This window comes from Manis pentadactyla, chromosome 4 (assembly GCF_030020395.1).
Source record: "Manis pentadactyla isolate mManPen7 chromosome 4, mManPen7.hap1, whole genome shotgun sequence".
NCBI classification, from domain to species: Eukaryota; Metazoa; Chordata; class Mammalia; order Pholidota; family Manidae; genus Manis; species Manis pentadactyla.
Genome location: NC_080022.1, coordinates 62,798,145 through 62,821,772, shown reverse-complemented (window position 1 = coordinate 62,821,772; position 23,628 = coordinate 62,798,145). Strand labels below are relative to the sequence as shown.

Here is a 23,628-nt window from a genome sequence, read left to right as displayed (position 1 = left end):
TTTCCATCTCACAAGCAAAACTCAAACTGTGTTTGGTATTTAAGCAAAAGCATTCAAAGGAAAAACAACACCCAGAATTAAATGTGCCTTGTTTGTAGGGTTTCTTTGAGTTCAGGATCCTGCATAAAGAACTTTTGATCATGGACCTAGGAACATTATTCATGTAACACTTTTATAAACAGAACCAAGGGAAATGGAAAAGTAAACAGAAAAGGAAACACAGGAGATAATAAATGATTCTTGAAGGTATGAAGACATAAGCAAAGAGAATTTTTAAAATAAGGTGAAGAGTGGTGGGGTACATGTTCCTGAGAACTTGTAGCTCAGAGCAGTAGAGGAGAGAGAGTGCTGGAATCCGCGGGTCTGGGTCATGGATTCTAAATGTACGTAGCGGTGTGACCTATGACTCCGTAGATCCGACCTCTCACATCGTTTCCATATTTTCAAGCATAAAATGAAGCGTATCCCCAAACGGTGTTGTGAGAGTCAGATTGGATAATGCGTGTGAACATGATTCATGTTCTCTAAAATGCTATATTAACATTAAGTAATATTATAAGAGAAAAGGGGAGGTGACATTTACTGAACATTTACGCCATGGCAGGTAAGTGCTGGGCACTTTACATAGAAACACCTTTGATTTCTTCCAACCCGTGAGAGTCCTAGTCAATGAAATGAAACCACAGTCCCCTCCTCCCCCGTCCCCTTTCTTTCTTCGGCCCAGTCACCATGTTCCAATAAATATATCTCAGAAATGGAAATTATAGATATTACTACCCACCCCTAAATACTGAAGGGATTTCTTGATGGGTGAGCTTTATAGGAACTGGTAGTTTTCAGCCTCCACCTGGCTGTGGTGGTGCCGAGTTAAAATTAGTGCTTTCAAGGAAGCTCTGGGTGTGTTTGCCGACAAATGGGGAGCTTTCTTTTGAAAGAAAAAGAAATAAAATAATTTATCACCAGATCAAAATCACACGTACCTCTTAGACCTTGTCAAATGAATAGATGGGACTTTTTTAAAACTCCCATGTTTCTTCTAACACAGGAATAAACCAATTTCGGAAGATGACACTTTGGGACAACAGGAATGACCTTGCCCTGGATGTCTCTCAGTAAGTGTTTACTAAATAAATTAAAATTAGTCCCTATACCCGACACTATCAGCAATCTATATTCTAAGGTTATTGATTTCATGAACAGAATTATAAGTTGGTGTTTGTGATTTCCATCCCAGATATAATTGGATTCAGATGGGAAAAAGTTGTTTTTCCTGCAGGTGCTTATTTTTGGATGCCCTGGAGTCAAGAATATGCTAACAAACTTCACATAGACGGGTGAAAAAGAAGCAGCAAAATAAAACAAAAATAGTGAAAGAGAATAAAGAAATTCCAAGGTGCTTGTTTAGCTTAAGGTGCTCACAGTGAACCCGCAGCAATGTATGTCCTCAGATCCTTTTATTCGTCCTTAGCTTTTATACAGATTATATGTGAGGTATTTGTGGCAACAAGAAACCCAAATAGTGCAGGAAACTAAACTTTTCATCCTCAAGGATTTATAGATGTTTGGACTGGTATCATACAAACACCATCAGAAGACCAGTGCCTTGCAACGGATTATAACTTCCATAGATTTTCTAGTGTACTTCTACACTTCATTATTCCTCCATGGCTGTTGAACTGAAACCATTGCCAGTTACTAAACAGGCAGGTGCACTATTACATCAGCTGCCGGTTAGCAGCTCTATACCCTGACAAGCTTCCCAGTCCTGTCATTTGCCGTTTGTGCAGAGTGGGATTAGTGTTATTCCAGGAGGTAATGGTAATGCACTGAACTTCACATCTATAAGGGAGACGGCACAGCAGTGCAGCCTTGCACTTTGGTCTTTGTCTGTAATCAGATGCTTTATTACCACAAATCCTATCTGTCAACTTCTTCCAAAAAAGCTGGGTTTATTAATACAGGTTGTTACTCCTCGTTCTGATAACAAGCTGCACTACTGCTGGTTACTTGAAGAACCACAGGAATGCAGGCAGAGGACCTGTCATTCGCAGACTTTGTAGGCAGTGGGACTTAGATACGGCTTTTCAGCTCCATGCCATTGATGGTGATTTTTGGTTGCTTGTCTGATCTGCCTGGGGCAACTACAAACATTCCTTGTGTGTTATTCAGGTAACTGTCAATGCAGGGGTGCCAGATTTGAGGAATGATTGGTAACTGGATGTATACTCTCCGGGTTTACTACCCTCCAGTTCATAGTCATTAGTGTTAAGTGCTCAGGGCTGCCCTGCCCCAAAGACATTAGTGGAGGCCAGCCACCTGATAAGACCAAGAGCTCTGGGGAAGATAAGCAGCACATTCTTCCCAGGTGTTCATGATCTGGTTGCATCATTGACCATCCCTGTACAGGCAAAGCCGGATGGCTTAGGGCCTATTGATGACCTTGTTTGACACCCATCTGTGCAGGGTGCCACTCAGGCTGGACGCCATCTGGCCTGACATGACTGGCTGTGTCATCTTGTGGCTGACTCTCCATGTTGATGGATTTCTGTGAGTAGCTGAGTGTGTCCAGCATTAGCTAAGTGATTAAAAAACAACCCTTATAAAAGAAAGTAAACCCTGATATCGCTCTTCACATTTCTTCTCAATCTAGAAAATCATAAAGACTGCCTCTCTGAGTCTCATCTATAATTTTAGCAAATACACATGATTATAAAATGGATTATTATAATGTCAGTCTATTATATCCATCATCTTTATAATCTAATCCTATCTCAAACTCTGTTATTTCTCCATTTATTCTTTTTAAACACATTCCTCCACACAGGGAAACAGAATTATTCTGTGCCTGTTGGTTCTCCTAGTACCCTGTGGTTTAACCAAAATCAAAACTAAGATCTATATGAATGAGCTGTTGGAGCTTACATCTAACAACAGGGCTGCTGTGAAGAGGCGCTCTGTACTGAAACGTGATACCCACGGGAAAAAGATACACATGCACAGCAAAAATGACTCTCCCCCAGCCTGAGGAAAATACACCCAAGGAATTAGAGATTTCACGAGGGGCTTCTGGAGGGCATCCCTGGTTTCTATCTTTGAAGAACTTCCTTAGATCTCTGCTTCTTCCTAAAAATGCCTTTCTCTTCAAACTTGGCCTTACGAATTTTTATTTACCCTTTGGGAAAGAGCTACTCTCTACCTACAGGGGCTGGAATTGCCCGAGGATCCAGTGGCTCGGTTGGGAAGGGAACATCCAGGAGCCCCAGCAGGACACAGGGCAGCCTCTAGTCCTTGAGGTCCTGCAGCACACTGTCCTGGGGTGCACAGCACTCACATTATTCCAGCCCTCTTTAGATCTCCCCACCTATACTGTTGTTCATACCTTTCTCTATCTTCAATTCCCCAATAGATATCTGCTGGCTCACTTGGAGACATAAACGTGTGCTTGGGGTTCCCACCCGCCCTTCTCTGAGGAACAGGCCTTCCTTTCCAGAGACAGTACGGTTCCGACCTGTAGGTAGAGACAGAAGCCAGTGAGCAGAATTCCAACCACTGGTACTTTTCATTTGGCCTGCTTAGGTTCTAAACATTAGACGACTTCACCAAAAACATCTGGCTTTTCAGCTTCTTTGGGAAAATATGACACTGCAGTTCTACAAGATATTTCTACAAGTTCGTTTGGATTTGGGTTCCCAGACCCGATTCTGACGTGTGTGTGGCGGGGCAAGTGTTCCCACACACAGCCTCGAGTGATTTTCGAAGACCAGCCAGGTGTCTGAGAGCTCAGCTCAACGCTGACGCTGGCACTCTCTGCTGGAGGCAGCACCAGACTCCCCAGGTGAAGGGCTCCATCTCACAAGACTGCCCTCCACCCCTCACTTCAGATGCCAGGCACAAGCTCAGGCAGTTACCTGTGCTTCTGAGTGACCAGCTACAGATTCGAAGCTTCCAGTGACCTCCCCCTTAGGCTCAGTTAATTGGCTAGAGCAGCTCACAGACCTCAGGAAAACACTTAGATTTACCAATTTTAGAAAGGTACCATAAAGGATACAAGTTAATAGGCAGATGAAGGACCCAAATAAAGCAGCTTCTATCCTTGTGGAGCTTGGGGCTTGGCTCAGCGGCACATAGGAACCTTCTGGTTCCCAAGTGTGGACGCTGTCTCTGACTGAGAAGCAGGATGCAAGAGAGCAAGAGAGAGAGAGAGAGAGAGCACAAAATACTCTTCTCTGGGGATTTTGTGAGGGCTTTGTCACCTAGTCATGACTGACTAACCTTTGGCCATTGGCTGCCTCAGCCTCCAGCCGCTTTGCGTTCCCTCCTCCCGAGGTCTGGGTGCTGGGTGCTGAGAGCTCCCACCACCCGATCAAGGCAGTCACCCCGGCCCTTGTGTGGGGTCCAAGTCTCTCCATTAATATAACAAGACATGCATTTCACCTTAATGGTTCTGAAGGGTTTTCAGAAACTTTGGATGAAGAACAAATATATCTGAGAAATACATATTTGGTCATCTGAATGAACAAATACATATTTCTTATAACTCATTATATCACAAGATGGCAGCAAACAGCTGATCCCAGGAGCAGCTACCTCTTAGGATGGGCTTTTCAGACTGGCCATGTGGTCTCATCTGCCACAGGCCTGTCAGTCCTAGTGCCATATGTTTTTCTCTTCCTCCTTTGGGTTTTTGACTCCTGGTTTAAGACCATAAGGAGGAATGAAAACATTCTGGATCAGACACCTCTCACAGTGGAGGTGGCAGAACTCATTAATATACAAAGCAGTATTAGGCTCTTCGTTACTATTTTCACTCCCTTTACAAACTATGATTCTTGGGTACGAAAGGAGAGAAAAACAGGTCCTTTACTAAACCATGTACTCTCTGTTTGCTTAGCTACATAAGACCGGACAGAAACTGAAATTGTGACATGCAAGAGATGAATCAAGCACCTTATACATAAGGCCTCAACCCCCTTCCAGGAGGGAGATAAAAGGATCTCCTTTATCCAGATCTGTTGGAGGTTCATGGGGATTGTCATAGTCTCTACTATCATACAATCACAGTTAGAATTTCCTAGAAGAAGCCTTACAATTCATTATAGATTATAACTCTATGTGAAGATCTCCTTTAGAACATGTGTGATTCCCTTTCTTGATCATTTTTAGAGATAATGAGCTCTTTACTATCAAACATTGCTCATTCTATTTTTGGACATGTCCTCTATAATATGGGTGTAAAGTGTGCTCTTATTCATAGGTTGTTGCAATAAGTTTTCTAATTGTTGTTTGGTTCTGGAAAGTTCTTTCTTTTACTTAGTCAAAAATCATCTTTTATCTTATTCTTCTAATTTTCTCCCATGAAAATTTTCAGTCTCTTCTCTCTTCTGTATAAAATTCTGTCAAATATTTGATGACACTGATACTTTCCATAATCCTATCATGTTTATTCAGACATCACCAGTTACTTCAGTGGTTTCTTCTATGACATGGTTTCCAGAGTACTCACATTTTTTAAAAATTCTTTTTAAAATTTTGGTATCATTAATCTACAATTACAGAAAGAACATTATGTTTACTAGGTTCCCCCCTTCACCAAGTCCTCCCTGCATACCCCTTCACAGTCACTGTCCATCTGTGTAGTCAGAGTACTCACATTTTAATAAACTTATACTTGATACCAGTTTTTAAAATGCAAGTCTTTTATTTTAGATTACCCAGAGGTAAGTGAAACAGGCATTTTCTATCTTAATCTCAGCAGAGGTCCCACAGGCAGAAGAATAAAACAATAGGTACCAATGGGGCTGCCACATTGCACAGCTGCAGGAGGCGCCATTCACATTATGGTCTATGTGAGCAGTACACCACGGAGCTGTGCATGCTGTGCACCGTCTGTGTGACCCTGTGCGGAAGTCCCAGACACTTCCCAGAGAGAAGTGTTGGACACACATGCAGGATATGTGCTAGCCTACCACTCACCACCAGGATATAAGAAAGAAAACAATTCATTGTAGGAAGACGCTAAAGATTTCACTGGATAGAGCTATAAACATATCTATTTCTCCCTGTTCCCACACCTACCTACCATGGATGAGAAGGAGTGCTTTCCCCTTACCTTAAATCAAACGAAGGGGGCTTTGAGAACACACCTCCAAGGCCTTGCAGTGACTAAAAGGGATCTTGAGATATAACTCATGTAAGCTCAGTGATCCAGATGTGATCAGATCAGTAGAAAATACGGGAGAACGTGTACATCTGAGAATGTAAACCAGTATCACACAGATCTTACAGTTTTGAGATCATATTTGATCTCAAAATTGCCTTATATTGAGTTTCCAAGCAACCATCCAGGTATTTCTCAAACTGCAATTCAGTCAGATATCTTGACCTTTTATACAGGCACATAATTTGTTTGAGGTTAAATCAGAATCTGCCTGCTACAGAGGCAGCCTCATTACATACGGACTTAGAATGCCTGGGTTTGTGTCTCCCCTTATTTACTTAGTTCGTCAACCCATGAATCTCTGTAACCTCAATTTTCTCATCTATACCATGAGATAAGAACATATCCCTGTTCCTGCCCCTCAGAATTATGAGGATTTAATGAGATAATATGTATGTGTAGTTACCCTGTGGAAGCACTTGGTAAATACCATTCCTTTCTGCCTTCTTGATGACACTCTCAGTGTGTGGTTTTGCTCGACCCAAGCTACCTGCAGGGGACAGTATAACACAGGGGCTGAGTGCCATTGTCAAGGAAGTGTTACCATTTACAAGCATATGACTCCAGGATATACTTCAATTCCCTGCTTCTCAGAGACTTCCTCTGTAAAAAGGGGAAATAATAGTATTTGAGCATAAGATGAGACAAAACATTTAAAGCATTTAGCACAGAGTCTGGCACATAGCATGTATTCAGTAATTTTTAAAATTGTCATTACATTACTATAATAGCATTTCTTATTTGCTTTGATGACAAGGCCTATCACTGTCCTCCAGAAACCTGAACCAAAGATCTCTTTGAAACACCCCTAATGGCTGTGTTTGCTCTGGGGACGACTGAAGTGCGTTTAACTTAGTCAGTCTGAAAATGAGTGGTGGATTCCCATCAAGGGGAGGTAGAGGATGGCATGGCCACAGAACACCAATTTGACTCTCTTTCCATTTTGACCCACATTTCCTACAAAAGTCTCTTAACATTTCTGTGAGATTATCATCCCCCAAATTCTAGGTGTCCTGCTCATGTTCCCCAAAGTGGCAAGGTTACTTTGATTCTGTCACTTTCATTTCATCCATCAGCTTTTCTTTTATCGAATTAACTAGACGCATTACTTCTCTTGTGGGTTCCTCTGAATTCATTCCCTGGCTGCTCCCTCTGCCAGCGCCCTGTGGCCACTCTCCCCTGGTTGCCATCTATGTGTCCTGCTGTGCCATTTCCCAGCACCTCTCTGGACTGATTATTAGGGGCTAAATTGTCAAGGGTGAGAAAAAGATAAATTTAGGCTTGTCCTTCCCATTTTGAGATTTGGTATATAGTAGCATTTAACAACATTTTTATAATGAAGAGTTCCTGTGTAGTTAAAAAAAAATCATCATAAATGTACCAAAGTATATTTGTACCAATAAACAAATGAACCACAATGAGATGACTTATTATAAATTCTGATAAAAAAACACCAAAAAATTAAAACATTTTTATTTAGCTTAGGCCATCTTCCTGTCTGTAAATATGTTATTTCTTCTAGACCTGTGGAAATCCTGAGAATAATTACAAATCCATATAAATACTTTAATAAACCCTTAGGGGTTGGCAACCCCAGATTAGGACTTGCTGAATATGGCTTTAGCTGGACTCATTAAAACCAAGGCATTCAGGAAGAAAGATGCTGTGTGGCTTGAAGAACATGATGATTTAAAACTCTAAAATTTTCCATTTTATTTGTTGCTTTAATGTTAAGATTATCTTAATTCATTGTAACTGTAACAATTCTCACTAACGTAGAGGTGAGTCAGCTATTTTAAGGGAAGGAGGTGTGGTAGAAAAGCATGAGCTGCGGGTCAGAAAGATCTGGTTCTTCCACTTACAAGCTGGCTGACCTTCATTAAGCTGGTAAACCTCTTGGGGCTTGATTTCATCATCTGTAAAAAGATCAATAACACCTGATTTATAAGATTGGCCTGAGAAAGAGAGATGATGTATGTAAAGGGAAGCTAGTGGCTGGCATGGTGTAGGTTGTTATTAAAGTGTAGTCAATATTGTGAGGATGAGGAAGTTACCACTTTCTGAATGCTTGCTATATACCAGGCCCTCCTGATCTTCTGATGAGAAAACAGGGCTGGGGACTGTCAGTTGCTTTCCCCAATTCACATAGCTGTTACATGGCTGCATGAATCCCTACCAGCCATGTGGTTATCGTCGCTGTGATAACCCATCACCCCCAGATGGAAGTGGCTTTAAATGGCAAAGGTTTGTTCCTCATTGGTGTTCCTGTCCATGGATTTGTGTGTGTGTGTGTGTGTGTGTGTGTTGGGGTGGTGGTGGGGCTCTGCTCCGTGTTGTTCTCATTTGCGAAAACTGGCTGCGGAAACACCATCTGGAATGTGATGGCTGCGGCTAGGGGAAGAAAAATGGAGAATCTTGCAGGAGTTTTTGAAAAATTCTATCCAGAAGTGATAACATTATTTTTCACTCATATTTCATTGGCCAGAACAAGTCCTAAGGCCATGCCTGACTTCAAGGTAATGGAGACATTAAAGCCTCTCCTGTCACCCGAAGTGGTGAAACAGATGGTGAATAGTAAAGTGGTGACAGAATTCCAATTCAAATCTAGGTCCTTGACTTACATACGGACAAAACAGGGGAGCCAGAGCCTCTCCCTTTTCTTTAAACTAGTTCTTTATCACATGGCCTTGCTGGTACATCTGAAGAAAAATTCTCACAATTTACAATATCCCACATGCATAGCTACACAAGTCTAAGTGCAAAGGCATGCTGCCTTACAAAATGAAGGGCATGTATGTATTTCAAACTTTCTGTGATTGTGGATAATTGAAATGAGTAAGTAACTTCCATTTAAGACTTTGCCTCTTTTTTTGTCATTTCTTTGCCTCCTAAGTCAGTAAAGCTGTATTTTCTCCCCTTGACTTCTTTTCCCTACTTGCTAAATGCCTCTCCAGACCCGGCAAACCCCAGTATTAACAACTTTGCTTTTCTCCCCCTTTGGCTTACATGAGGAAGTGGTCTCAGCTGCTGCGTTGGACCCAAGCACACACTGAAGGGGCAAAGCCAGGAAATTTCGTGCTGCTGTGACCAGTGCTGCAGAACTTGGGCGCATCAGAGCACTTCTCTGTGTCCCTGTCTCGCCAGCCGCTCTGCCCAGGGGTAAGAGCTCTCTATGGCCACAGCCCCGCGCAGGTGCAGACGGCAAACCCTGTAGTCACGATTCCTCCTCTCAACCAAAGGTGGAATGTGAAGTGTCCTTTATTAAATGAGAGAAAAACTTCCTTAATCATAGGAGTAATCCTTGATTTTTTCTTCCCCTCTACTTTTATAAATCTCCTGCCCCTAAGCCCCAACTACACAGGTTTTTCTACAAAACAGCAATCTTTACAAATTTACAATACTACTGGGGACGTCTGGGGATTTGTTTTCTTGTGAGAAAATGAAAATGACTCCAGTGACTACTCAGTCTCTTGAACAGTTTGATTTTGTTTTTTTTTTCTTTTTCTCTTTCTCTATCACCATATAAGAAATTAACATAAAAATTCCTTCTGGGTAAATTCCAAATACATTTTCACAGTGAGCATTTTCTGAAGTGAAAATTAGTAGCTTCCTTGCAGTTTTCATCAGGGATGTGAAATTGTGTGGCTCACAGGGGTGGAGAACTCAAACCCCATTTATGAATTAATACATGTTGCTGAGGGTGCCTTACTGTCCACTGAGTGCCAGGGTTTCTTTTCTGCAGAATCCAGAGGATCTAAATCGTGTGTCTTAATTTCCTTTCTCATTCCATCATTTGAGAGAATACCATTTTCTATTTGCACAAATGAATTAGTATGTAACAACTAGTACCCATATAAGATTATATTATTTATACCATTGTTAACGGCTGGCAGCACTTGGGCAAATGGTGTCTCCCCCTAGTCCCTCCTCCCTGCCTGCCAACTTTTATCCAGGTGAAATCTATATCCAATGTGAAATGAGCCTTAGAGACATCCCCAGATGGGAATCCCAGTCAGTAGGGATATAGACATAACGGCAGAACTGGCTCAAGTTCCATTTCCGGCTGCACAGTGATTAGGTATCTATAGGTCTTTCTTCTTTAACCTAAGATGCCACTTCCACATCTCACATCTTCCTTCTTTGATAACTTCTGCCTCTCTTGAGCTTTAGGTATCTGGTTCCCAAAGCAAACCCAAGCCCTCAGTCTCAGGATCTAAGCTACTGAGTTAGAACCCTATTCCACCCCCATCACTGGGAAGGCTCTGGTCTTTCAGATTAGGAAGCTCATAGAAATTTGACTTTAATGGAAAAAGGAATGTTTTAGTTGTTACAAAACCCTTAAGGGCTTTGGAATCACATAGACCTGGTTTTGAGTCCTGGTTTTTCCACTTAGGAGCTATTATAGACTTCACACAAAATAATTTATGTCTCTGTGTCTTAGTTTGGGTAGCTAGGAAGTGGAGGATAAATCCTGCCTCATAGAAGGGGGGATTAAATGAGATAATGAACAGTAAGTGCTCAATAAAAGGCTGAGTAGAGCATTTAAAAAGTACTCAGTAAAAATGCTATCATTTTGAGATTTTTCTTTCTTTATACTCCAAACATTTGGTGAACTGTTTGCTTCTGAGAATACAGAACAATAAAATAGATGTACCACCTGAAAAAGAGGAGCTCAAGTTCAAGTAGAAAGGCAGCCATACAGCAGTACATGCAGTACAGGAGTGAGTGTACAATGGGTATGTCCAGGCAGAGGGGAAAGGGGTTGCATCAACACACCTGGGGACATCAAAGAAGGTAGCATGCAAGCTAAGTGTTGGGGGATGAATAGTTTATCAGGTTAAGAGAAGAAGTATACCTCCATTAGCAGGATTGTGCAAGGTTTGGTTTGCTGGGACTTTCAGAAGCAGAGGTAGAGAAAGTGGTCACACTGGGGTTGTGAAGGATGCTGGGGGCAGATGATGAAGGGACTTGAATGTGATGCAAAGGATGCTGGACTCTGATATGTTCAGGGGGCCTTTGTGATGTGTGGGAAAGCAGAAAGCCATGAATGAGGTGACACCCTTCCCATCTATAAGTGTGGCTAAGCTATAATAGAGATCCATGAAGAGCTCAGTCACCAAGCATGTGTCCAACTCGTGACTTATATGTGAGGAACCTAAGACCAGAGATCAAAAGTTGTTCCTAACAAAGTAAGAACCAGACTAGGGACAGGTCAACTGAATCCAGTGTTTCACTTCTGCACACCAAGGCCCTGTCACTGAAATCCAGGCTTCCTCATCTAGGGTGTGGATTCCATATACTGGATTACATTGTACAGACATATAATTCCAGCATGTTTTACTGAGTAACTGCATCTTACCCACCTTCTGAATGTTACAACTGTTAGCCCTGTCTGCTGGGGGCTAGCAGCAAGGATGGGGCCTTCCCAAGAAATAAATGAGCCAATTGCAACGGCTGGGAAAGAGAAACAAAGTCAAAACCTGAAATAGACTGAGAAAGACTTCTTTCATTCCCTTAAATTTGCCGTCCAGAAGCTAACAGCTGCAAACCAAGGCATCACAATGTAGCTGCCCCCTGCTCATGCCACCTCAGCCTCAGCCACCCCCAGCCCTTCTTTCCCTGGGGCCTAGCAGGAAGCACATCAGCCTAAACAGGCGTGCACGTACGTGTGTGCGCGTTCGCATTTTCAGATTGCAGGTGCCTGGGGAACCTGTAACCCAGAACAACAGAGCAAGAGGCAAGGGCCTGGGTCTCCTCCCACATCGGGGCCCAGAAAAAGGGCTGGAGACTGAGCTTCACTTCCAGCTCCCCAGGCTCTGTTCCAGCAGCACCTCGGCTTCTCCAGTACCTCCACGCTTGCCTTCCTCCTCCTTAGCAACCAGGAGGCTGTGGATACCGCCTGCCGGTGGGGGCCGGGAAGGCCACCGGGAGCCCGAGCGCCCAGGCGCCGCGGCGGCCCAGCCCAGCAGCCAGGCGCACGGGCGGCCGCAGTGCGGAGTCCCCCCCGAAGAGCGCGCCTGTTGCGGCGCCAGCGCCCAGGAGACCTCAAGCACCCACCCTCCGCACCTGCCGCGGGGGCCCAGAGAGGTCCTGCAAAAATGAGCCATTCTCACTCTGCTGGGTAAGTGACAACTGGAGCTTTCCTACGCCGAGGCAGGTGGTGGCTTCAGCCGGCGGCCCCTCCTCTTCCTCCCTCCTGCTGCTGAGGGAAGGGGCGAGAGCGGAGCCAGAGGGGGGCTGGGGAAGAGGAAACTAATAATAGGATCCTGGGTTGCGTTGAGGATGGCAGAAATCCCAGGCTTCCTTCTCCCTCCCCTTACTTCCTTCTTTCACCGACGTTCGACCTCTTTTAAAATTTTCATTCTGTAAGGATTAAAAAAATGGGTGTGGAAAACGCCTACAGTAAGCAGGACGTTAGCTGGGATCAAGAGCATCCTGTGGTGTGAGACATGTGTTTAAATGCAAAGGTAGAGGTCACCAAAATCTGCATCCGTTTGGAGATTTGGGACTGAGCGATGAATTCTTACTGTGGTGTCCTGCATACAAATGAGGTCTGAGTTGATTTAATGTTGAGAGAGGTATCATTGTGAGGGGTGCCCCTTATTTCAAGATTTTGACCTGTGCAGTTTCAAGAGGTTCATAAGGTTCCTTTGAGAGTATTTTGACCAGGAAAGGCGTTCTGGTACAGTTGAGGAAGGAGACAAGGAGGGAGTTGCGTGCTTGGATGTTTACACATGCTCTGCCATTGCTTCCGGCAGGGCGACTCCTTAGAATTATCTTGGCAATTATTCAATCTGTTCTAGAAAGTTAACACAGCCATTATTGGTTGCTGAAGAAAAAAAAAATGTATGTATAAAAATATGTATGCATATATATATGTGTGTGTGTGTGTGTGTATATATATATATATACATGTCTTGATCCTTTTATTGGAAGACAGAATATCCAATTTCCTCCTGCATTAAACAATGTAATGCATATTAGATTTTTTTTGTTATGATACATCTAGTACAAAGATAACATCCTAGTTGAGCTTGCAACTAGTTTGAAGATGCTTTCCTTTTTAATTGAATTTATTGCGTATTTTCAAGAGCTGCGAATTAGCAGAGAACAACATATTTAAGATCATTTGGAGTTTGTGATGTCTGAAATAACCACATTAGTCATTGTGCTTTAGATTTATAGTCAAACTTAAAGATTTTGTATTTTAATAAATGCTTTGAGTGTAATGACATCAACACAATGTTTGAAAAGCTAAAAGCCTATAGAAGGTGCCATGCTGGCAAGTCGGTTTCGGGACTTTTTGGAAAGTGATGCAGCTCTGACTAAACAAGTTTCTTATTTTATCTCAAACTGAATTTAGTGTAGGCACTGCAGCCCTTTGATGCTGAACTCCTGTGCAGTTTTAGTTAGCCGTGGGTCATGTGGGAAGTAAATGGCACTATTTTTCCGCAGCTGCTGTTCTCAGTATGTCCACATTCGGGAAAATGAATGGTCAGTCATGGTTGTCTTCCTGTGTTTTTCAAGTTTTTGGCTGAGTTAAAAGCTGATTAGACCATTTAATCATCTGTTTTAAAATGTGGAAAAACCTGTAGCTACTTATTAAATTGTGCATGATTAAGATTTCAGAAACTGAAGTGAAATTTTTCTGAAGTTCCATTAGTTTCCAGCACAGGGGTAAAAGGAAAGCTTGTTATCTAGTGAAACAGTAGGCTACATTGTGTTCTTCCAGGAGGATATTATGATGGCAACAATCATTTTGCACTAACATTCTAAGTTCCTAAAGAGCAGGTACGATGTCTTATTGATCTTTGTGCACTCTTCACCTAGACAGTGTTCTGCATAAAGCTCAATCAGTGGTTGTTGAAGGAATGGTATCATCTGACTGCATCCAGTTGAGAGGTGGAAGCATTCACATATTAGAGCTAAATATTTATTAAGTGCTTACCATGTGCCAGTCTCTAGTCAAATGTTTTCCATGCAATACCTCATGTTATCTCCCCACCCACTTCGCAAGGCAGGTTCTAGTCACCCTCGTTTTCACAGAGGAACTGACGACTGAGAAATTTCTAGAGGTCTCACAGGTACTGGGGGCAGGGTGGAATGCCTAGGCAGGCAGCCTCGCTTTAGAGTCTGGGCACTTAACTTCACTGCCTCTCAGGCTCAACAGCTGGGATGTGTGGGACCCCTAGGTATATGGAAACTCTCATCCAGATCAGACCACCATCTGGCAGGTGATAGCTGTACATAACTGTCTAGTATTTTGACACATGATTAGAAACTGATTTTTAATAGTATGTATATATTTTTTGTTTTTAGTTCCTCAAGAATAAATGAAATCAGTAAACATAAACTCTAAATGCCTTAACATTCACCCAAGAAAAAAGTTACTCAAATTGCTATAGTTTTCCCTCAGTGTAAGTAGTGATTATTTTTCTTGCTTATGCTACCATTTGGAAATAATAAAAGTTTCAGTAGCAAATAAAAGGTTTCATTAAAGCTGAGAAAGCTTTTCCATCATTACTGAAGCAGTTTGTACTTATTACATTTTAAGAATAAAGTGGCAATAAAGTGCAGTTGTACAATAAAACAGAAATTTTAAATCCCTAAAATTCCACCAATCGATGAGTGATGCCCTGGTGCTTTCTCTTGGTGCTTCCTTTTGAGCTCCTCTGCTTACTTAATTATGGCATGAAACACTTGATGTAAAAATTGCAAAAGGCCTTTGCTAAGTTCACTTGGAGTCTGGAGTAAATAAAAATGGTCTTAAAATCTTCTGCCAAAGATTATAATAGACTTTGAATTGGAGTGCATTGTAATTTGGGGGAACTCAACTATAAAATACCATTTCTGGTACGGCCATCTCTAATGAAATTGTTTTAGAGTGGAAAATTTCAATTGATAGTCCCTCTAGTTGGCTAAATCTCACCCAGAGTTGCTCTTTGTCTGTGTGTGTGTTTGTGGGTTGCGCACTAACCCTAGAGATGGGATGGGGATTTTATACCAGTAGTTGTGCCTGAAGATAAAATGATATGGTTCTTCTAACTCCTTCAAAGGATTATCACGGAATCTATGTGAAGTCGACTCCCTCTGTGAAAGATAAACTTGGCTCAAAGTAGAGATAGCCACACTTGTCTGTAAATTCACTTTGAGGAGCTGGAGGAATGGGAGCATTATAGTTTATGACAAGACAAAAGTGCCCATGATGTGTTTGGATAGACTGTTTCAAGGGTAAGATTTATTTTTTGTTTAGACTTAATAAATTTACATTCTTTTAATGTAAAGAAGTGTTTCTGTAGTGACAGAGTACAGATTTTCCTCGATTTATGATGGGTTTACCTCCCAGTAAATCCATAGTGCATTGAAAATACCTTAAGTCAAAACTGCATTTAATACTCCTAACCTACTGAACATTGTGGCTTAGCCTAACTTACCTTAAATGTGTTCAGAAGGCTTACATTTGCCTACAGTTGGGCAAAATTATCTAACATAAACCTATTTTTATAATAAAGTATTGACTATCTAGTGTAATGTATTGGATGGTGTACTGCAAGTGAAAAACAATGGCTGTATGGGTGCTGAATGTGAAGTGTATCCATTGTGTACCCTCGTGATCACGTGGCTCACTGGGAGCTGCAGCTCACTGCCACTGCCCAGCCGCATGAAGCACTGTTGTACCGGGTATCACCAGCCCAGGTAAAGATCAAAATTCAAAGTATAGTTTCTACTGACTGCATATCCTTTTCACACCATTATGAAGTTGAACAATTGTAAGTTGAACCGTTGTTAAGTCAGAGACATTTTGTATACTGAAGTGCACATAGAAAGAACACAGCCTTAGGATTCCCTGATAACTCAGTCTTTCTTCATCAAGGCAGAGTAAGAACTGCTGCAAATAAAATCATCAATTTTTAGATAGTGGGTATGAGTTTGCAGAAGTGACAAAAAGTTATAAAACCACCATGTCATTTACAGTCAGTGTCCATTGCACTTTGTCTCTGTCTTTTTCTTTGTTTCATCGAACATGGTATTTTTTCTTCTTTTTAAGTTGAGGTATAACTAACGTATAACATTATATTAGATTTAGGTGAACAACATAATGATTCAATATTTGTGTGTACTCCAAAATGATCACCACAAGTGGCATATGATCTCATTTATATGTAGAATGTAAAAACAAAAAACCTGAACTCAGAGATACAGAAACCAGATTGGTAGTTGCTAGGGATGGGCAAATGGGTGAAGGTGGTCAAAAGGGACAAATTTGCAGTTATAAAATAAATAAGTCATGGGGATGTAATCATGGTGACTATAGTTTATTATACTGTTTTAAATTTTCAAGTTGCTGAGAGATTAGATCTGAGAACTTCTTATCACATATACAATTCAGAATTATGTATGGTAATGTAGATGTTTCTCCTTTCTTATTAGCAAACTGTTTAATACTTTGTATGATTTTAGTAGTATTCTGGACTGTCTGTTGCTTACCACTCACTCCCACCACCAAAATTATCTGTCACACAGAATTTTGGACTTGGAGACATAAAATATTTGAATTCAAATAGGGTAGTTTCTACTCACCCTTCTGTTAAATATTAGCAATTTAACTTCAAGGAGTAAATTGTTTCCACTTAAATACGGTGAATTGAACATGTTCATTTGTCTTGACTTCCTTTCTGATCATTTGTTATTGAGTCTGCTTTTTTTTTTAAATAGATGAGGTGTCTTACCCTTTGCTCAACAAACTTGTTCACTTAAGTTGATGGGAATGGAAAGGGTTTTGATACATTGTCACTCAATTCTTTAAATTCCTTCAGAGTTATTCGCCAAAAATTACTTAGTGATATATCACCAAAAACTGTTTTCAGTGATCTTTCAAATGACAACACAATTAGGTCCTCCTTTAATTCTGTTGAAAGCAAAGAATTGAAAATTACTTGGCATTGTATTCATTGCCCAGGCATTAAAGCCGTTTGTTGTATCAACATCTATACAATACTTCAAATTGTCCCTTTCTTTCTTAGATGTTTATCTAAGTTTAGTGCACCCTAATAAGACATCAGATGGTGAGAGGTGTGCCTTTGGTAAACATGGAAAAATGATTATAAAAGGGAAAGTAGGATTAACATAACTGGGAAGCACATTTTCAGGCAGATCAGTTTTGAGGGAGCACAGAGGAAACTTGAGGGTCTAGAAATTTATTTCCTTAAAACTATCTTTACCTGGGTTCCCCTGGGAAAGGCTTTGAGTGTTCCAGGGGTATGGAGATCCCAGTTTATAAACTTCTGGTTTAGGGACTAGGGTGCTGTCAGATGCAGTCTATTATAGCACGTTGTTTCTCAGTCTCTGCTGAAGAAAGGCATCTCTGACTGTGAGAAGTGGCAACTCCCTCAACTTATTTTGACTATTAATAACTACAAAAATTTTTTTTCAGGGAGATGAGAAAATAAAGCTTCTCTGACACCATTTTCAATTTTAAAATCAGCCTCAAACAATCTGGATCATTTATGTGTTTTAAAAGCTGGGGTGTTTATGTATTTTCAAGACTTTATAGAAATACCATTTTCAATGAAAATTTCAGATTCTGGGAGATAGTACTGAAATAATCTTTTAAAATTCAGTTATTAATTTTGGTACAGACCAACAGAAGCAGTACGTAGATTGAATTGCCAGATCTTTCCCTTAACGGCTTACTCAGCTCCTCCCACAAGTTCTTGAGAATAATGGGCACTTTGGAATGCCTGTGTAAATGTCCATCACTTTAAAATAAAATGTCGAATTAGATGGAAGTAAACTTTATAAAAAAATAAATCTAGGATTCAGCACTCACACTGGTTTGCAAGTGCCTTTGTCTCCTTTCCCTAAGCTTAAAATTTCAAGTGATACGTTATGAATATGATGGGTATTTTTAAAAGTTAATGATCAGTTGTGTCATCGAAAGTAAAACCCTTGGCACTACACAGAAAAAAAATTAGCAGACATGTATTTACGCTCTCAACTGAAATGAACTATTTAAAGTAAATGTATTTATATGTAGTTATCTCATTAACTTAATTTTTTATTTAAATCATCAAGTATTGGTCCTGACTGCATTGAAAAAGACTTGGACCGTGCCCTCAAAGGAGAATTATTTGAGTGTAGAGATGCTGCATTTTGACTAGTTCTTGCTTTGTCTTAGCTCCATGGTTCTCAAACTTCAGCATATGAACAATATATTAAATAGAGTGGTATTACACAAAACCGTGTGTATTGTACTTTACAGATTAAATTAATGATTTTTGAGGATATTTTTGACCATATAGTATATTTGAATCTCGTGTCTACTAAAAATGTCAACCTGAATGTAAGATAGGATTCCAATATACCTCTGGTTTCCAGCCGAGCAGAAGTCATTTTGTTCTTGTACTAGTCAAAAGCTCTTAAGTGACTGTCTTCTTGCAAGAATCCCGATTAGGGAACACAGCATTCATTGACAATGTTATGGCTGCAAACTGTTGTATCAGAAAATATATTTGGATTGAAGTAATTGACCTGAGAGCTTGCCTTTCTGTATTAATGTCTCTCTGGAGAAAAGAGAAAAAGATGTGACAAATTCAGGAGATGCAGCTGGAAAAGTCATGCATTACTAAGAGTGCTTTGGTATTAATGATTTAAAAGTTTCTGAGAGTTGTCAAATCATTGTTTTTATAGTGAGCCAAAAGAAACATTCTTGAAAAATGAAGAGCATTTCCTAGTGTAGATGTATGATTCTGAATTCCTTAATAACTTCCCATTCTCTTGCAGGCCACTCTCACTCTTCATTGTTCTTGTCTTCCTGCCACTTTTGTATGCTTAACTCTTTTTTGGTCTTCAGGTAGATCACTGTGAAGTGCAGTGTATTCTTCTGCCCTGTGCTCTGGTGATTCTCTTTGGAGAGCTTCATTATCCTCTCCTCATCCATCCCAACTACTTATATGGATATGGTGGGATCCAAAAGGTATCTATCTGTTCCCCTTTCTGATGGAACATCAATGATCCTTTTCTATTTTCCAGCACAGATAATTCAGAATGAAATGATAGCAGCTTGAGTTTCTTGGTATCTAGGGCACATATTTTTGTTTCTTTTGTCTAAATTCATGTTATGTTTTAGTCACCTTTCTGGTTACACTTGTGCAATGGGCTGAATTGTGTCTTTCTACTCTACCACTCATATGTTGAAGTCCTAACTCACAGTACTTGAGATGTGATTATATTTGGAGATAGGGTCTTTAAAGAGTGAGGTTAAATGAGGTCAATGGGATGAACCCTAATCTAGTACGACTATTGTCCTTGTAAGAACAGGAAATTAAGACACAGACACATACACGCAGGAAGAAGATATGGGAGAAGATGGCCATCTGCAAGCCAAAGAGAAAGGGCTGGGACAGATCCTTCCCTCCAGGCCCTCAGAAGAAACCAACCCTGTTGACACCTCAGTACTGGATTTCTAGCATCCAGAGCTGTGAGACAGTAAGTTTTTGTTGTTTAAGCCACCCAGTCTGTGTCACTTTGTTATAGCAGGCCTAGCACACTAATACAACTTATTTGCAGCTGCTGATGCTCTTCATTATTTGGGCCTGCAAATGCTGCAGATGGTCTTTGTGAGAACTTTAGAGTCATTGAAAATAAATGATTTAACAATATCAGGGTCATGGAGAGTGGAGATTGGAAGCCAAATATTCAAAAGGGAGATAAAAATCAGAGCAAACAGAAACTATGATTAAAGGGCTAGTGAGGAGAAGTAATTAAGATAATAAGTCAATGATCTCTACTGATAAGCTCTGAACTTTTCTCTTGTTAAGTCTGACTAGTAATCAAATATCTCCCCACCTCTTAGTGTCTGGTACCAGGTGCGATAGAAAATTGAACATTTTAAGCTGGTATCCATTTTTCTGTGACTGTTATTATGTCCTTATAGTAGTAATAAACACTTATAAATTAATGAATGAGGAAGACATGCAACTACAAGTAATGGAAAACCAAAGAAATAGTGTCTTAAACTGTAACAAAATTTATTATTTATTTCACAAGGAGTCTGAAGGTAGGTGATGCTTTTTTTAAAAATAATTTCTGGGCTTGAGCTCTTATCTCTACAATTTTCTTGGCTTCTTTTCCTTATGATAGCAAGGTAACTACCCTAGATCAAGGCATTATATCTCTGTAAAGACATCTCATACAGAAGGAAAGTCGGTGAAAGAAGGACTTTTTTTATCAGGGAGGAAAACATTTCTAGAACTTTCCAGAAGACTTCCCTTTAGTATCTCATTGAGCAGAACTGCATCAATGAACATGTCCAGCTGTAAGAGAGAGTGGGAAAGAATGTACCTTGCTTTTCCAACTTCTGTGGGAGATAGGCAAGGTAAAGGGCTTAGGAACTGCTTCTGGTCCAATGCAATACAATGCTTTAGTAATTAGCTGTCTGGCTGTAGACTTAGATAATCTGAGTTAGATTGGCCACATAACTGTTGTATGACCCTGCACAAATTTTGTATAATCTCTCTGATTCTTTTTTTTCATTCTTGTGGAAAATATGTCTGCATTGTAGGTGATTGTGAGGATTAAATGAAATACTTTAAAATATTAAGCAGAGGGCCTGACACATAGGAAATGTTAATATGTTAACTTAATACCTGCTAAATTAGGTACTAATATATGTAAGTATGCCCAGTTTTCTGCAGGGGAACTTCCATACTTAAGTCTTCTGCTAGATGTAGAGCTGGGTTAATTGAATACGACATCCGGAAGGATTAATATGGGGGAAGAGTTTTGAAGGAGGGGAGAAACATCAAATAATATATCTGGAAGCATTTAAAGGAAGTAAAAAATACTCTAAAACCTTAGCACAGTTATCCCCCACTTTTTGAAACTTTGACTTAAGCCTCTTAGCTTTTTTTTTTTTTTTTGTAGATAATTATTTTTTTATTGAAGGGTAGTTGACACACAGTATTACATTACATTAGTTTCAGGTGTACAACATAGTGATTCAACATTTATATACATGACAATTCTAGGTACCAGCTATCACCATACCAAGTTGTTACAATATCTTGACTATATTCCTTATGCTATACATTACATCCCGGTTACTTGTTTATTTTACCATTGGAAGTGTGTACTTTTTTTTCTTTTTTTGTGAGGGCATCTCTCATATTTATTGATCAAATGGTTGTTAACAACAATAAAATTCTGTATAGGGGAGTCAATGCTCAATGCACAATCATTAATCCACCCCAAGCCTAATTTTCGTCAGTCTCCAATCTTCTGAGGCATAACAAACAAGTTTTTACATGGAGAACAAATTCTTACATAGTGAATAAGTTACATAGTGAACAGTACAAGGGCAGTCATCACAGAAACTTTCGGTTTTGCTCATGCATTATGAACTCTAAACAGTCAGTTCAAATATGAATACTCATTTGGTTTTTATACTTGATTTATATGTGGATACCACATTTCTCTCTTTATTATTATTATTTTTCATAAAATGCTGAAGTGGTAGGTAGGTACAAGATAAAGGTAGAAAACATAGTTTAGTGTTGTAAGGGAGCAAATGTAGATGATCAGGTGTGTGCCTATAGACTATGTGTTAATCCAAGCTAGACAAGGGCAATAAAATATCCACGTATGCAGAAGATTTTCTCTCAGAACAGGGGGGGGTGAGGTTCTAAGCCTCACCTCTGTTGATCCCCAATTTCTCACCTGATGGCCCCCCTGTGACTGTGCCTGTCTTAGGTTGTTCCTCCCTTGAGGAATCTTACCCGTCTCTGGCTAACCAGTCATCTTCCGGGGCCATACAGGGAAATGTAAAGTTGGTAAGTGAGAAAGAAGCCTTATTGTTTGAAATGGTTAGCTTTTTATTTCTTTGCATATTTATGCCCTGTGGCTTCTATGCCCAGCATTTGTCTTGAGGTATCTTTACTACTTGGAAGAATTATGATACTCAGTAAATTTGATATGAGGCACGAATTCTATTTAAGGGTTGTAATTAGGAAGGAAGAAGAAAAGCTATAGAAGTAGCAGGCGGCAGAAAACATGGGAAGATTGATTATTTCTTTGACATATCTTCTTGTAGAGTAACTTCAGCATGTATAGGTTTTAAGCTACTACTTAAATTGCGCACACACATTAACATAATAGGAGTACAATTACATAACCAAAGCATACCTGTAATTACCAGCCATCTCCAGTGAAACCAAGAAAACCAGTTAGGCACCTTAGGCATTTGTGAAAACTTATCTATGATATGGTGGATATTGTTCAACTGAACTTGAACAGTCTGAGAGAAATCAGACAAATTAAAACAACCCATTCCTGGGGACTGTTCACATGCCATATGTTCTTTTAACAGTAAATAGTCTGTAGTTGTAAGATTTTGGAGAGCTACAATTTGCACTTCTCCTAATGCTTGGTTGAGTTCCAACAGTATAGATCCAGTCAAATTTGTTGTTTCACTGTATGCACAGGCCAGCTTAGATATCTCCTTCTTCATTCCCATGACAAGTCCAGGAACCGGTGCGATGAGGGCATCTACAGCTGTAGCAGTGCGTGGATCTTTGTTAGGGTTTTTTGATGATCATCTTCTGGCATAAGTCTTCCAGAGAGTGCTGATGTTGGAAGTTCTTTTTCATATCGTATCTTAGTTCATTTTCGGGGTAGCCCAATTAGGCTTTGATCCTCTGTATAAACACAAACAGGCCCTTTGCCCACACTTTTATATGCCCTTTATACCCTTGTGTAGAACTCATTGGAGGTTAACACACAGGAACTGCTCTTTTTTTTGTTGTTTTTTGTTTTTTGTTTTTGGTATCACTAATCTACACTTACATGACGAATATTATGTTTACTAGGCTCTCCCCGATACCAGGTCTCCCCTATAAACCCCTTTACAGTCACTGTCCATCAGCATAGCAAAATGTTGTAGAATCCCTACTTGCCTTCTCTGTGTTGTACAGCCCTCCCTTTTCTCCTACCCCCCCATGCATGCTAATCTTAATACCCCCCTACTTCTCCCCCCCCTTATCCCTCCCTACCCACCCATCCTCCCCAGTCCCTTTCCCTTTGGTACCTGTTAGTCCATTCTTGAGTTCTGTGATTCTGCTGCTGTTTTGTTCCTTCAGTTTTTCTTTGTTCTTATATTCCACAGATAAGTGAAATCATTTGGTATTTCTCTTTCTCCGCTTGGCTTGTTTCACTGAGAATAATACCCTCCAGCTCCATCCATGTTGCTGCAAATGGTTGGATTTGCCCTTTTCTTATGGCTGAGTAGTATTCCATTGTGTATATGTACCACATCTTCTTTATCCACTCATCTACCGCTGGACATTTAGGTTGTTTCCAATTCTTGGCTATTGTAAATAGTGCTGCGATAAACATAGGGGTGCACTGATCTTTCT

The 23,628-nt window shown here is 40.4% G+C and overlaps 1 protein-coding gene across 2 annotated transcripts in view; it reads left to right on the top strand.

Moving 5' to 3' along the window:
• The first annotated feature begins 11,844 nt into the window (after nt 1-11,844).
• ERICH3 (glutamate rich 3) overlaps nt 11,845-23,628 on the top strand; it is a 130,276-nt gene continuing 118,492 nt past the window's right edge. The window contains exon 1 of one of the 2 annotated variants that reach the window (XM_057500330.1): nt 11,845-12,338. In XM_057500330.1, coding sequence (XP_057356313.1) covers nt 12,316-12,338 — 23 coding nt within the window. In that variant the 5' untranslated portion in view covers nt 11,845-12,315. The remainder of the gene's footprint in view (nt 12,339-23,628) is intronic. The other variant, XM_057500329.1, reaches the window with a different exon arrangement.